General features: G+C 50.9%; 1 protein-coding gene across 3 annotated transcripts in view; it reads left to right on the top strand.

The window, feature by feature from the left end:
* The window catches only part of SFMBT2 (Scm like with four mbt domains 2), a 230,144-nt gene that overhangs the window by 193,112 nt on the left and 23,542 nt on the right, over positions 1-13,490 (top strand). For all 3 annotated transcript variants that reach the window (XM_043563399.1, XM_043563398.1, XM_043563400.1), the window contains one exon: positions 9,014-9,123. In XM_043563399.1, coding sequence (XP_043419334.1) covers positions 9,014-9,123 — 110 coding nt within the window. The remainder of the gene's footprint in view (positions 1-9,013; positions 9,124-13,490) is intronic.

Below are 13,490 nucleotides of genomic sequence, written 5' to 3'. Positions count from 1 at the left end.
TCAGAGAGAGCAGACGCGTGCGGGTGTGGACGGAGCGGCCGTGGACGTGGCACGAGGCAGCTCCCGGAGCACGGACCACCAGAGGGGGGAGGGTCGGCGTGTCCGCTCACCTCCTGGGCAGGGAGCCTCCCGCACATCAGACTCGAGCGAGGCTTTGAGGACTCAGTGCAGGCCCCCGGCCTCGATTCCAGAAAGGCGGCAGCAGAGTGGGTAGCTGACCTCCGAGAAGCTGGAGCCACAGCCGGTGAGCGGCCCAGCCAGGTCCGTCCTCCCCACGAGGGACCCAGGAGAGCAGGTCTTGCAGGGAGGGGACGGGTCGAGCCTGTGGATGGCCCCTCAGCCTGGGCCATCTTGTGGGAGCCCTGGGCCCAGACCCGTGGGGGTGGGACCTATAAGTACGAGCCCCCCCGGGGGGCTGTGTTTGTCATAAATCAAACCTTCATGCTCAGTGTGCTCGTTGTCACCCAGGGTCGTCCTTTCCTGTCCCGGATGCTTCCTCCCCCACGCCTGCCGAAGTACCCCAGGGTGTCCCCAAGACCCGTCCGCTGCAGGTCTGTGTGCCCTCGGTCGGTTTACGAGGTTGTGCGTCACCATGCTCCCCCTCCTCCGAGCATGCTGCAAAGGTGCTGGGAAAAGTTCTGCTTCCTCCTTCTTTAAGTGCAATCTCCTTCCTGAGTGGCCAGGCCTGTGCAGGGCAGCGTAGTAAGGGGGTTGCTGTGTGCTTGTGTCCGTGTGTGAAGGAGAGCCCGCACGAGCACACCAGGAGGAGGAGAGAGGGCCACCTGGTGCATTTACTCGTGTCCGTGTGTCCAGCAATGACAAGCACGGCTTCTGAAACGGACAAGTGATGACACGGGACGACACCGACCAGGCCCTGCCGGCAGAAGTGACTCTGAGAACACCAGCTCACAAGTTAGATTCTCTTGCTTCTTTGGTGACTGTCACATGCACGGGTGTAGAGGTGCCATCCCAGGGTGGCTTACAGACATTTCGGGAGCACGTGTGGTTTTCTGAAACGTTATTTGGCTTAAATTATTTGCCCACATGTAACCTCTGTTTTTAGCAATAAAGGATAGAAACGTCCCTCCAGTGGGGAATCTCTAGGAATCTTTTTTTATGTTTTCCACATAACTTTGGGATGTGTGTTGGCTCAGCAACGTAAAAACACATCACGTGCCGCTTTTTGGCAGTGTGCGTGTGTTCAGTCCTTTAGTGAACATGTAGGGACGCTTGGGGGACTCAGTTAAGTGTCTGACTTGGGCTCAGGTCATGATCTCACGGTTTGTGGGTCTGAGCCCCACGTCAGGCTCTGTGCTGACAGCTTAGACCCTAGGAGCTGCTTCGGATTCTGTGTCTCCCTCTCTGCTCCTCCCCCACTCATGCTCTCTCTCTCTCTCTCTGTCTCTCTCTCAAAAATAAACATTAAAAAAAAGAGTGATGAACATTTATCAGTGCGCTTCCTATGAAAAGGTACAGATGTGGCCCTTGACTCTCTCTTCCCTTTTTTCTTCTTCCTCGTGCTTAATAGAAGGCTGAGGAGAAAGCATCCAGAATACTGGACACTAAGGAGACTTTCCAAAGTGATAAGCTTCTGTGGCTTTTTCTTTCCTTGCAAGCTGTGTGCTCGTCCCGACCTGGATCTGACATTGACATCAGGCAGAATGCAGTGGGGTACGCTTGTAAGATAAAATACGTAAGACTGAGCTCTACCAAGGCAGGGAAGGTGTTCCTGATGAGTGGGGTAGAGACGCACATGTGTGCACACAGACACCCCACCCGCCTACCTGTCTGTCCGTCCACCCACCCATCCACCCACCCATCCAACCATCCAACCACCCACCCGTCTATCCACCCATCCACCCACCCACCCACCCACCCAACCATCCAGCCATCCAACCACCCACCCATCTATCCACCCATCCACCCGCCCATCCATCCATCTTTCTATCCTGTATCTGTCCATCATCATCTCTATCATGTACCTGTCCATCCATTCACCCACCTGTCCATCATTTTCATCTATCCATCCATCAATGTTATCTATCATCTATATATCATTTTCTTTTCTTTTTTAATTTTTTAATGTTTTTATTTATTTTTGAGAGACAGAGAGAGGCAGAATGTGAGCAGGGGAGGGGCAGAGAGAGAGAGAGACACAGAATCTGAAGAGGCTCCAGGCTCTGAGCTGTCAGCACAGAGCCCGACGCGGGGCTCGAACTCATAAGCCGTGAGATCATGACCGGAGCCGAAGTCGGACGCTTAACCCACTGAGCCACCCAGGCGCCCCTGTTTATCATTTTCTAGTCTGTTCGTCTACTGTCTATCTAAAACAGTCACTTTGGTGCTCTTCATGACAGCCGGTCAGGGGTTGCAAAGGTGTAGGCACGATCAGTCAAGCCTTCCTGGATTTTTAGGAGACTAGGTTGTGACAAGTTTAACGCTGCAGAAAGTGACCGTGGAAATGATTGGGGGCCCCAGTGATGCTGGAGTCTGGGGCAGCTCGCTGGCCGGCCACCAGGCTGCAGAGGAGTCACAGAGGAGATTGCGGCATCCACCTGCACTGAATGAGATTTCTCTTCCCTTCCGTCTGCCTCTGTGGCCTTGCTCGCTGGCTTCAGAACGTGCGGAAGAGAGCGACCGGGAGACGGCAGGGTGCCGCCGTGGTCCGTGTGTATTTCTTTTCACCTACCCTCAGCCCTTCCGGCGTCTCTCGGGGACAGGGGTGTTCAGTCGTGCAACACGCACCAGATATTTACCGAGCATGTGTTACACCAGATAACCCTTCCAGCCCTGGGAGCCGTCCTCGTTCATTCCTTCGGGCCCCGAGAACTCGGGAGTCATCCCCGTGTGCCAGGTGGGCACTGTCCTTGGAGCTGGCGGTCGTGATGAGCAAGGGACGTGGCCCCTTTCTTAGTGAGGCGACAGTCTCCCTGAAGACGGAGGAGGGGCCTTGTCTTCTCCTTCCCCCCCTTGGCCTGTCTCACCCTAACAGACCTACCCAGGGGCAGACACGCTGCAGAAGTCCGTGCCTGGTGCCAGTAGAATCACACCCCGGCTCTGTGTTCTCCAGGGCAGTAGGAGTAGTGGGTGGCGGTGTTTCAATCTGGAAGCAGTGCTGTGTGTTGCTTGGGCGGTAAGAGGACAGGAAGAGACCCCTTTTCTGAGTCCCCCTGGGTGTCCCTCCTGGTCTCGCTTTCACTGTGCTTCCTGTGGTCTGGCTCAGGACCTGATATCCCAACCCCCTTCTCCCTGGCTGGCAGGAACGGTGGACGTCTTCCTAACAGCCGTCTCTGACTTTGAGACTTCCGGGAAGTGCACCAAATGTAAGCCAGTCAGGTCACGTCAAATCCCTCTCTCTCTGCCCCTCCCCTGCTCGTGTTCTCTCTTTCTCTCAAAATAAATCCATAAGCATTAAAAGAAAAGAAATAACCGAACGTTGCGTCTAAAGCAGAAGGCGTGTGTGGAGACACGCCGTGACTGAGGGATCTGGGCCGCGTGCTGCCTACACTCTGCTTCCCCGACATGCGGAATGGGTTCGAGCAAGAGGATCCCGAAGAATCCTATAGTTCTTCAGTCCCCACACTGCACCGGCCCGTCCTCCGCAGCCCTGCCAGAGAGGCTGGCCTGCAAGTAGCAACGTGAGCACCCCTACCCACTCCCCCATACCCCCTTTCAAACGAACTCCGAAGTTTCCAGTGGGGCCTGGCAGTTTGGAATTTGGCTTCACTTGTTGCTTGCAGTTCATATTTCCGCCACGTGGTCGACCCGTTAGGCTAGTGCCTTCAGCCTCTGGGTTTTGATTACAGTGTTTATGTTCCCCAGTCGGGGGGCTCTGTGATGACTTCTTTGAATTTGCCCATCGTTATAGATCTTTGGGCATTTCTTCTTGGCTACCTGTCATGACAGACTTCTACTTACAAACTCTAAAGCCTTCATGTAGAAACCCAGAAAATAAGAAATCCAAAGCAGTCTTAACTGTTGACATAATGATGCCATACTGTGCACAAAGGTAACTTCTCCACAGCAGCCGTGTGTTTATCGGTATAATTGAGTTGAGAAGATGATGTGTGTGTGTGGGGGGGGGGGTGGCATCTTGCCTAGGTGACATCTAGTCAAGTCAGTCAACAAAGTCTAAGATGGGGACAGGCCTCTTGGCGATCCTCTCTGGTGTTTTGTTGCTATTGGTTTTTTAAAAAAATTTTTTTTTAACGTTTATTTATTTTTGAGACAGAGAGAGACAGAGCATGAACGGGGGAGGGTCAGAGAGAGGGAGACACAGAATCTGAAACAGGCTCCAGGCTCTGAGCCGTCAGCCCAGAGCCCGACGCGGGGCTCGAACTCACGGACCGCGAGATCGTGACCTGAGCCGAAGTCGGCCGCTTAACCGACTGAGCCACCCAGGCCCCCCTCGTTGTTTTATGCTTATGCTGAACACCAGCCCATAAAGAACAATGCACCAGGCTTGTGGGCCGTGACACGATCATAACCTGTGAAGCAAGACTTAGCAGATTGCCGGGCAACGTCTGGGAAGCTTGGCAGAGGAGAAGTGAGGCACTTTTTGTTGTTCAGTATCACTTGCCTGTAAAGAAGGTAAGATACGTCTCTGGAACTCTCTTATCACGCTGTAGAATAGGATTTTCTAGGAAAGGGCCTCAGCAGCAAATGTTACTTCCTAAGCCTCCATCCGCACATATTTTATATATTTTACGGCCCCAAGTAAATTCGTGCCGTGAATTAGTCCTTAATTTCTAGATGTACGGAAGAATTTTAACTAATTTCAGTGCTCACGTTGAAATTCATTGAACAAATGCCCAAAATGATTGATTGAACCCCAGCTATTGCCGGGTGTAATTGTAGCTGTTACAGATACAGCAGCAGACAAAAAGAAGCCGCTGATTTCTTGGTGCTGATGATCTAGTGGGGTGGGCAGTAAGCCAATAAGCCACGCACTCTGGATACAGGGAGGGTTTCTTGGTGAACAGTTGTGGACTGAGAATAGCAGAGCTCACAGAGGCCTGGAAAGTCGCCGTCAGAAGAGGAAAGTTGCCGAGAAGAAAAAGCTATAGGGCAGATGAAATCTGTCTGATTCGAACACAATGCCCGTGAAACATCCAAGTGGAGACGGTTATATGTGTCTGGAGTTGGGGAAAGGTCTAGGGTGGAAATACAAATTTGGGAACCGCGGGTTTGCTGATGCATGGAGAGCGTTTAAAGCCAGGTGCGCCGGGGAGTGAACGTAGCCAGTCTGAGAACTTGAGGGCCGAGCCTCACCGTCGTTTGCGGGAGACGCACAGGAGGACCCAGGAAAAGCGAGCTGGGATGCACGAGGGCCTGGACAGGCCGGAGTCTTGGAGGTAGAGGAGAAAGCGTCCCTGCTGTGTGGAGCCACAGACAGGGTGGGCCAAGAAGACAACCAAGGATTGCCGTTCTTTGGCGATGCGGGCAAGTTGTGGGCTTGGAAGGGCCGCTGGGTGGGCCCCAGAGAGCCCTGCAGGGGACAGGGGAGCCAGCAAGTGCAGACAGCTCCGGAGGCTTCCACCGTAACAAGAGAACAGAGAACGAACGAGGTGGCTGCAGGTGGATGACAGATGAAGAGAGAGTTGTCATCTTACAGGATGGGCCTGCCGACCGGGTTCTGCTCAGACCGCGGACGTGTGTGCCTCGTGGGTCTGGAGGCTGGGACCAGGTGCCTGCAGAGGTGGGTGCTCACGGGGACTCTCTGCCTGCTTTGCCCATGGCTGCCTCCTCGCTGTGTCCTCACACGGAGGGGGAGAGGGAGAGCGAGCAAGAGCTCTCACAAGGGTACACTCCATCATGAGGGCCCACATCGCGTGGCCTCATGGAACACCTTACTCTCCTCCCAAAGGCTCCATCCCTAAAGCCATCCCACGGAGGTTAGCGTTTCAACACATAAATGGGGGTGAAGGTGAGGGACACAATTCAGTCCAGAGCACCACACGGTGAACAAGAATATTCTAGAAAGTGTTGTGGGCTGTAAGATACATTGCTGATGGTGGACCATGAACCCAGAGGGCAGAAGGGGTGGGTTCGGGGTGCACGGAGGAACTTGAGATTGGATCAGATAAGGGGAAAATGCAGAGCCATTTGGGAATCGGATTCCAGGGGCAAGGAATGTTCTGAAAGTGTTGAGTTTCTGGTGACTGAGGTGAACGAAGATTCAGGGTATGGTGGGATTCTCCTTTCGGTCTTCCAGGGGGAGGTAGGAAATTCTGGAAAATTATAGCCTCTTTGGGGGAGTGGTCTTTTGTCAAGTTGAAGCGACCAAGCCTGGGGTTCATTGTTGGGGGGTTGAGTTGGGGGAGAGACCACCCACCAGGAGAGCACGGAGGCTCCCTGGCCTTGCTGCTGGGACGAAGGGGGCACCTCCCCTCCAGGGTGGTGGGCGGCCAGGAGGGGCCAGCCTTCCGTAGAGGATCCGTATAAAGCGAGAGGTCGGTTTCGGCCAAAGCAACAGAGTTCTCCACTTGGTAAAATATGTCTGGTTATTACTTCTGTCGTTCAGATTTTTGTAACTAACAGCAAAAGGAGTAGTGAGCGTAAAGGACTCATGGCTTCTACGGGATGGAGCTGGGATTTGATCACACATCGACTGAGACTTGTGTGTAAGGTAGCTTCTGCACAGACACTTCATGAACTGCAAGAGATCCCGGGAGGCGTTCCTGGAGTTACTCAGACTCCCTTCTGCCTGTTTATTGGGCATACTGTTTATTAACTTCACACCTCACATCCTCTTAGTTAATTGGGGGCAGCTTGCACACGACCCTTCCTGATCAAGGGCATAATACGGCACACTGAGTTCCGATGTTTTGCCAGGAACAGTAATTCAGTCTGACTCTGCGTGGTGTTACCAGCCGCCAACTCAGTTATTTTCTTGGAGGTAACTGTGATGCCCTAAGATGTCATGTGCACCAGAATTATTCCGCTCACAGTCCCAAAGTTTTATGGAGAGCCTGTTGAATGTGGCAGTGCATGATGCGGCATTGGAGATGCCGTGGGAAAATTATTCAATATTGGACGCTTTTGACAATTTAATGGCTGCCCGTTCCCGGGCTGAATTGAATTCTGGAAGGCATTTTCTTTTCACTGTCTCAAAATGCATTTCACTCTGCAGCAAATAACATGTAGCTCTGGGCCTTCCTCACCAAACACAATGGAAGGAATCGGTTTAAATTTTATTGTCTGTTGATAAATACTCCGTGCATTATTTCAGCCAGTTCTAATTGGATTTATTTTTTAAACTCGATTTCTGTAAATTGTACTGACAGCAAACAGTAAAATCAGGCGGTTATTCTAACACCGAAAACGTAAGCTCACCAAAACTGCTCGTACGGCCTCGTCCTGGCCCTTTAGTGCCTTGGCTGAACCAGGTGCTCTTGACGGGGACTCAGGGGGCCCTCGGAGTAGAGCATGACCCCGGCTAAGAAAAGACGCTTGCCACACGGACTGCATGGTATAAAATATCTTGAGGAACACCTGGGTGGCTCAGTCGGTGAAGCGTCTGACTTCAGCTCAGATCGTGATCTCACGGTTCATGAGTTCGAGCCCCGCATCAGGCTCTGTGCTGCCAGCACAGAACCCGCATCTGATCCTCTGTCCCCCTCTCTCTCTGCTCCTTGCCTGCTTGCACTGTCTCTCTCTCTTTCTCTCTCTCAAAATAAACTTTAAAAAATGCACATTTTGAAGATAGACTCTTCTGTTACCATACGAGAGAGAATCGTTTACTGGAATGAAATCAGGGTGCCCGCCATGCCAGTTGTGTTCAGGAACACGTCACATACGCGAACACCATGACCATGCAAAGCCCAGCGACATACCTTTGTCTCCATCCTCTCATGGGTACTGTGCTGTCTCCTCTGTAAACAGTGGGCACTTTGGCAATGGTGCCAGAGTCTCATCTCAGCAAGGTGTTTTCCTCCCCCTCTCAGAGGTGTTTCGCTCTGCTACGTGCAATGTGAGCCCAGTGCCTGCCTTGTTCCTTCCCTGGAAGGGGGGTGGGGAGGGAGGGGACTGTCCCGTACCTACCTGTGCTCCTGGGGCTGGCACCCGGCAGGTCGTCACCCAGGTGCATGTTGTGGAACTAAACCCCGTGGGTCTCGTGGTCCCTTATAGGCTGTGCTGCACCTTCACATCCGGTAAGCATCCTGACCAAGTGACAGCCGCCGTTGAACGTGCCGGAACTCATAAAAGTTCATGGTTAACCAGGATCTGCTTACGGAGAGGGGAATGCCCCCAAGGGAGCCGAATTCCTTGCTCTTGGCACTCAAGGTTAAACAGGAGCATGTTACCTTCCCAGAGCTGGGGCTCGCAGAGGGCGGCGTCCGGTCTTTCTGGGGTGCCACGGGAGGCAGCGACCACATGTGTATTTTCGTGGACTTGGGAATTGGGAATAAGGGGGAGGTTTGAGGAAATATGCCATCGGATGGTACTAAATACCCAGACTGTCTTTTGAAACGCTCGCGTCTCTGAGAGCGTCGTCCTCGTATGAAATGTCCGTAAATCGCCAGCACCAGGTGAGTTTCAAATGCCAGCACCAGGTGAGTTTCAGACTTCAACCCTGAAGTCTGTTCAGGGTTGTTGGCGCGAATCGGCTGCCTCTCTCTTATTGGTTCCCTTTGAAACTTATTTTCAAAAATCAAATGTTCTCGGTAGCTGATCTTACTGAAGGGTAATCCCGTTGATGCTAACTGGCGGCTCTTTGGAGGGAATAGAGCTGTGTTTCTACAACCAGAAATGCTAAGGACAGTCTACTGTCCTTGCTGGCAGGCAGTTCACACGCCCGCCCGAGGGACGGGATTTCACCACCCTTTTCATCCCGTTGGTGCGGAGCCGAATCCGTGTCAGCCCACGGAGAACACTCCACCCAACTTAACGGACGTGTCAGCAGCCGCATCTCCTCCTCGGGCGGGCGGTCTTCGCGGTGCTCTTGTTTCAGCAGCGATGCCACTGAAGTTCATTGCGGTTCTGTTGGTTTTTTTTTTTTTTCCCCCGACAGGTTCTCAGCATGATAATCAATGCAGCTTACAAGCCCGGAAGGGTATTGCGAGAACTACAGCTGGTGGATGATCCACACTGGAATTTCCAGGAGGAGACACTGAAGGCAAAGTATGTGTTTTCCGTTCTGCAAAACCGTGCTCTTGGCGATGGTTAGCCTGCTGCTTGCAAGCGTTGCCCCTGTTCCTTGTGACCCGGCCCAAAGAAATGGGAACGAATGGAAGGCTGTCATCCTCTACGTAGACTTATTGGCGTTTTTGTGGCCCAGAGCCGCCTTCAGCCTGGGGACTCCAGAAACAAAGGAGAGATTTGTTTAGCTAATACTTTATCGTGTTAGGCATTCCGAATCGGAACTTACTATGTTTTAAGGCCAGTAGATGATTTGATCAGAAGGGGAAGAACTGTAAAAGAGAGGATGTCCCTTGCCATTATCATACATGATTCACTCACAACGCTTCCTGTTTGATGCCGTGGGGAGTTAATGCCAGACACACGTGCTCTTTGCCCTGGTTGCTGGTCGCGGTAAAAGATAACCATTGGTTTTGGCCAGTGGCCTGGGGGTTGACATGTGGTTGGGCACTTCTTTTATTTGCAGATAGACTAATGGGAAAGGTGATATTTTGGCTTTGCTTTAGGTTTCTCAAACTCTGAAACTGATGGCACCCACGGGATAGATAAGGTTGAACACGGTTGTCCGTTCAGGAGGCAGAAGGAAGAAGATCCGTTTGTCAAGATAATTTTGTTTAATAATTGTTTTGACTTTTGGCCCTTCATATTCATTTAGCTTTGCAGTAGAGTAGATCTTCCCGATCGACTTCTTGTCTAACGGTGTCCTAAATAAAATAGCGTTTAGATGTGTGACATTTGGGAAATGATACTTTTTTAAATTTTACTTATTTATTTGAGAGAGACACAGACAATGCAAGCAGGGGAGGGGCAGAGAGAGGGAATCCCAAGCAGGCTCTGTGCTGCCAGCACAGAGCCCGACGTGGGGCTTGAACTCCCGAACTGGGAGATCACGACCTGAGCCGAAGTCAAGAGTCTGACGCTCAACCGACTGAGCCCCCCCCAGGCGCGCTGAGCACGTCTGCAATTTCAGATTCGGCGCAAGTCGTCTGGGATCTGATGATCATCTGCTAACTCACAGAAGTTAGAGGAAGTACATGTTAACAGGGAGAACATTTATTTATACGAAGAGGCACATATCTCGTCCTTCCCGAGAAATATTTAAATGAACTTCCCCTGTAGTGCAGAAGAAAATCAAGTTTTTTTTCCAGTGTAACATTCCATAGCTTTCTGCTTTATCTAAGGGAGACACCATCTAAGGTAGAACATTTTCTTGTAAGGCTAATTCATAGGAACAGTGGTGGCCAAAAACCCGAACGAGTGTTTATCCCGAGACACTCTTCTGTAAAATTCAGTGCATCCCAGATATACCTGATGGATAAGAAAATAGGAAAAATACAAAAATCTTAAATCCTATTAAAATCTCCCCTGTCCCCAAATAAGCCAGAAACTTGCCCCAGGTACCAAAATGACAGGGGGCGTTAATTTTGCGGTGTTTTCGCCGGTTTTCAGAACTTTTATTAAGTCCAGCCCTGATACAATCAAAACAGTCAGCCCAGCTGGATTGGAAAGGCAGCGTGTTCCTGTTCTGTCAGATACGACAGTGACTTCCTTAGCCGGATCTTACATAGCAACTTACAATGAGAAAGTGTCTGTCTGTGCCGGGTTCCAGGCGTGCGGGATCACGGCAGCCTCTCGGAGCAGCCGCTAATGAGGACAGATTTACGGGGGGGCGGAGGGGGGTGCGGGGGAGCGTTCCGTCATGACGCTCCGTGTTGCTTCGGATGCTTCTGACGTAAAACGACAACTTCTCAGATCTTCACAACTTTGCCGCTTCCTTCGGTACAAATGAGAGGAGAGGGCGCTGGCGTCTTCCCGTTTTGCGTTCTGTCACGAATAAATTAACCCAGTGGAGGGGGGACCCGCATTTCAGGCTCTGGGTTGTCTTCTTGTGGTCCTCGAAGGACAGTATGACAAGGAGAGGTTTCAGGAAGAGAGGACGTGAGATCGTCCAGGCATGGGGTTTGCGAGTGCTGCCTGCTAGCATCTGGGCTTTCTTTCTCTTTTTAAAAAAAAAATTTTTTTTAACGTTTATTTATTTTTGAGACAGAGAGAGACAGAGCATGAATGGGGGAGGGGCAGAGAGAGGGAGACACAGAATCCAAAACAGGCTCCAGGCTCTGAGCTGTCGGCACAAAGCCCGACGCGGGGCTTGAACTCACGGACTGCGAGATCGTGACTTGAGCCGAAGTCGGCTGCCCAACCGACTGAGCCACCCAGGCTCCCCTCTTTCTCTTTTTTTTTTTTTTAATTTTTTTTTCCCAATGTTTTTTTATTTATTTTTGGGACAGAGAGAGACAGAGCATGAACGGGGGAGGGTCAGAGAGAGGGAGACACAGAATCCAAAACAGGCTCCAGGCTCTGAGCTGTCAGCACAAAGCCTGACGCAGGGCTCGAACTCACGGACCGCGAGATCGTGACCTGGCTGAAGTCGGACGCTTAACCAACTGCGCCACGCAGGCGCCCCAACTTTCTCTTTTTTTAATGTTTGTTTATTTTTGAGGGAGAGACCGAGCACGAGCGGGGGAGGGGAAGAGAGCGAGCGAGTCCCAGAATCCGAGGCAGGCTCCAGGCCCCCAGCTGTCAGCACAGAGCCCGATGTGGGGCTCGAACCCACGAACGGCGAGATCATGACCCGAGCCGAGGCCGGACGCTTAGCCGACCGAGCCACCCAGGTGCCCCTGGGCTTTCTGGGTTTTTCCTCTTGTGAAGAGTAAAAAACCCACTTACTTGACCGCATGGAGGTTCCATTGAAAACGTTTGACCCGTACGTGGGAGGAAGAGGAACATTGCCCCTTAGTGATTTTTTTCCTATTTGTCCAACGGCGGTACCTTTCCTACGGAGACAAAATATCGCAGTATTGAACGCCGCGTAAGGGGTGCTGTCGTGAGGCTGCAGCACGTATTGAGAGGTGCTAGAGGAGCAGCAGCTTCGAACATCGCTCATTTCGGCAGTCCTGGAAGAGAGACTTCTCTTTCCGATGAACTCGGGTGTACTGAATTGACCTACATTATTTTGAATTTCAGGAGGAGGAATTTAGGCTCTGCCTTAGGGGCATTAAATCTAGAGACACTTAAATGTTTTGCGACACGTTATAGAATCTTCTTGGGGGGGGGGAAAGACCGTTAACTCTGCTTTGAGTGGCTTTTGTGATAATCTTCATAAAATCCAGGTGCAGCCTTCATAGATTTTCCCAGTCTTCTGTTACAGTTATTCAGAATATTTAAAGAGGAAATGTCCTCTTTAATTCGGAGTGAGTTAGACTTCCTAATCACTTAGGCAGAAGCAAAGAAAGTCACATCTTTGAGGTGAGTCATGCTTGGCTCTCTGGAATTGGTATTTTTGTTTCTTTTCCATCAGCAATTACTAATTTTTATATGTTTCAATTTCACCTTTTTTTTTTTTTGTCTTCTACTCATGCTCATATTTTGTGAATAGCAAGATGTACTATTTGGCTATAAAGTGATTTGTGGGAAAAAGGATTTCCCAAACAGAAACTTGTCACCGAATAAAAAATGTAGCTCGCTCATTTGTTCATTTTTACGTTGGGCACTTGCTGTCCTGAAAATGTATACCCTAAACAGTACAGGAAGCAGGTGGCTGAACCGGTTTGTGGAGCCTGGAGTTCTGCGTGTGCCTAATTGAGTTCATGAGGTTATGGGCGTGGTGTTTCTGCTTCAAACACAGATCAGTTGAGGATGTTCGGAATTGGATCGGGTCTTTCTGAAAATAATCACCCCTCTCCCCAGTGTGTTGCTCGTAATGATTAGAGTTCTCATTAATTGAAATGCAGGAATCGAGAAAGAAGGGAGAGGTGTCTGAGGGGTTGAGTTTCATAAGACCGAAAACCAGTGACCCGGTGTGTCGACCGTAGTTTTGGCGATCGAGATGTGACCGTGAAGGAGAGGCTGTCTTCTGGAGGAGATCAGGATCGTATCTTTTTGGTGCTAACGACAAGAGTGATCTCCCCACAACATCTGAAGCTTTTCTGTTTCTGTGGAGTTAAATTCTCCCTTCAGTACTCGAGGATGTGAATTCAGCTTGACGGAGTAGAACCTCGTTTTCTATTCTCACACTCCTGTCGCTCCCTCCCAAGAGTTTGCTAAAAGGTCCCGCTCTGGGTCCGTTTGAGAGTGAGTACTAGAACTCATGCCAAATGGAAGTCATCCCCCTTGGACCGTACTGATATTTTCACATGGATCATTACAGGATTGTGGGTTGTTTTCAGTCTGTATTTCCTGTTGACTCAAAATCCATTTTGGGTTTCCTCAACTCCTGACTATTGAAAGAGACTTTTCCTAGTACCCTTGGGTTTCTGTCTTTCTGGGCCCTACCATAGTGCACTCCCATG

The sequence above is a fragment of the Prionailurus bengalensis genome, chromosome B4, assembly GCF_016509475.1.
Source record: "Prionailurus bengalensis isolate Pbe53 chromosome B4, Fcat_Pben_1.1_paternal_pri, whole genome shotgun sequence".
NCBI classification, from domain to species: domain Eukaryota; kingdom Metazoa; phylum Chordata; class Mammalia; order Carnivora; family Felidae; genus Prionailurus; species Prionailurus bengalensis.
This window is presented reverse-complemented; position numbering and strand designations above follow the sequence as displayed.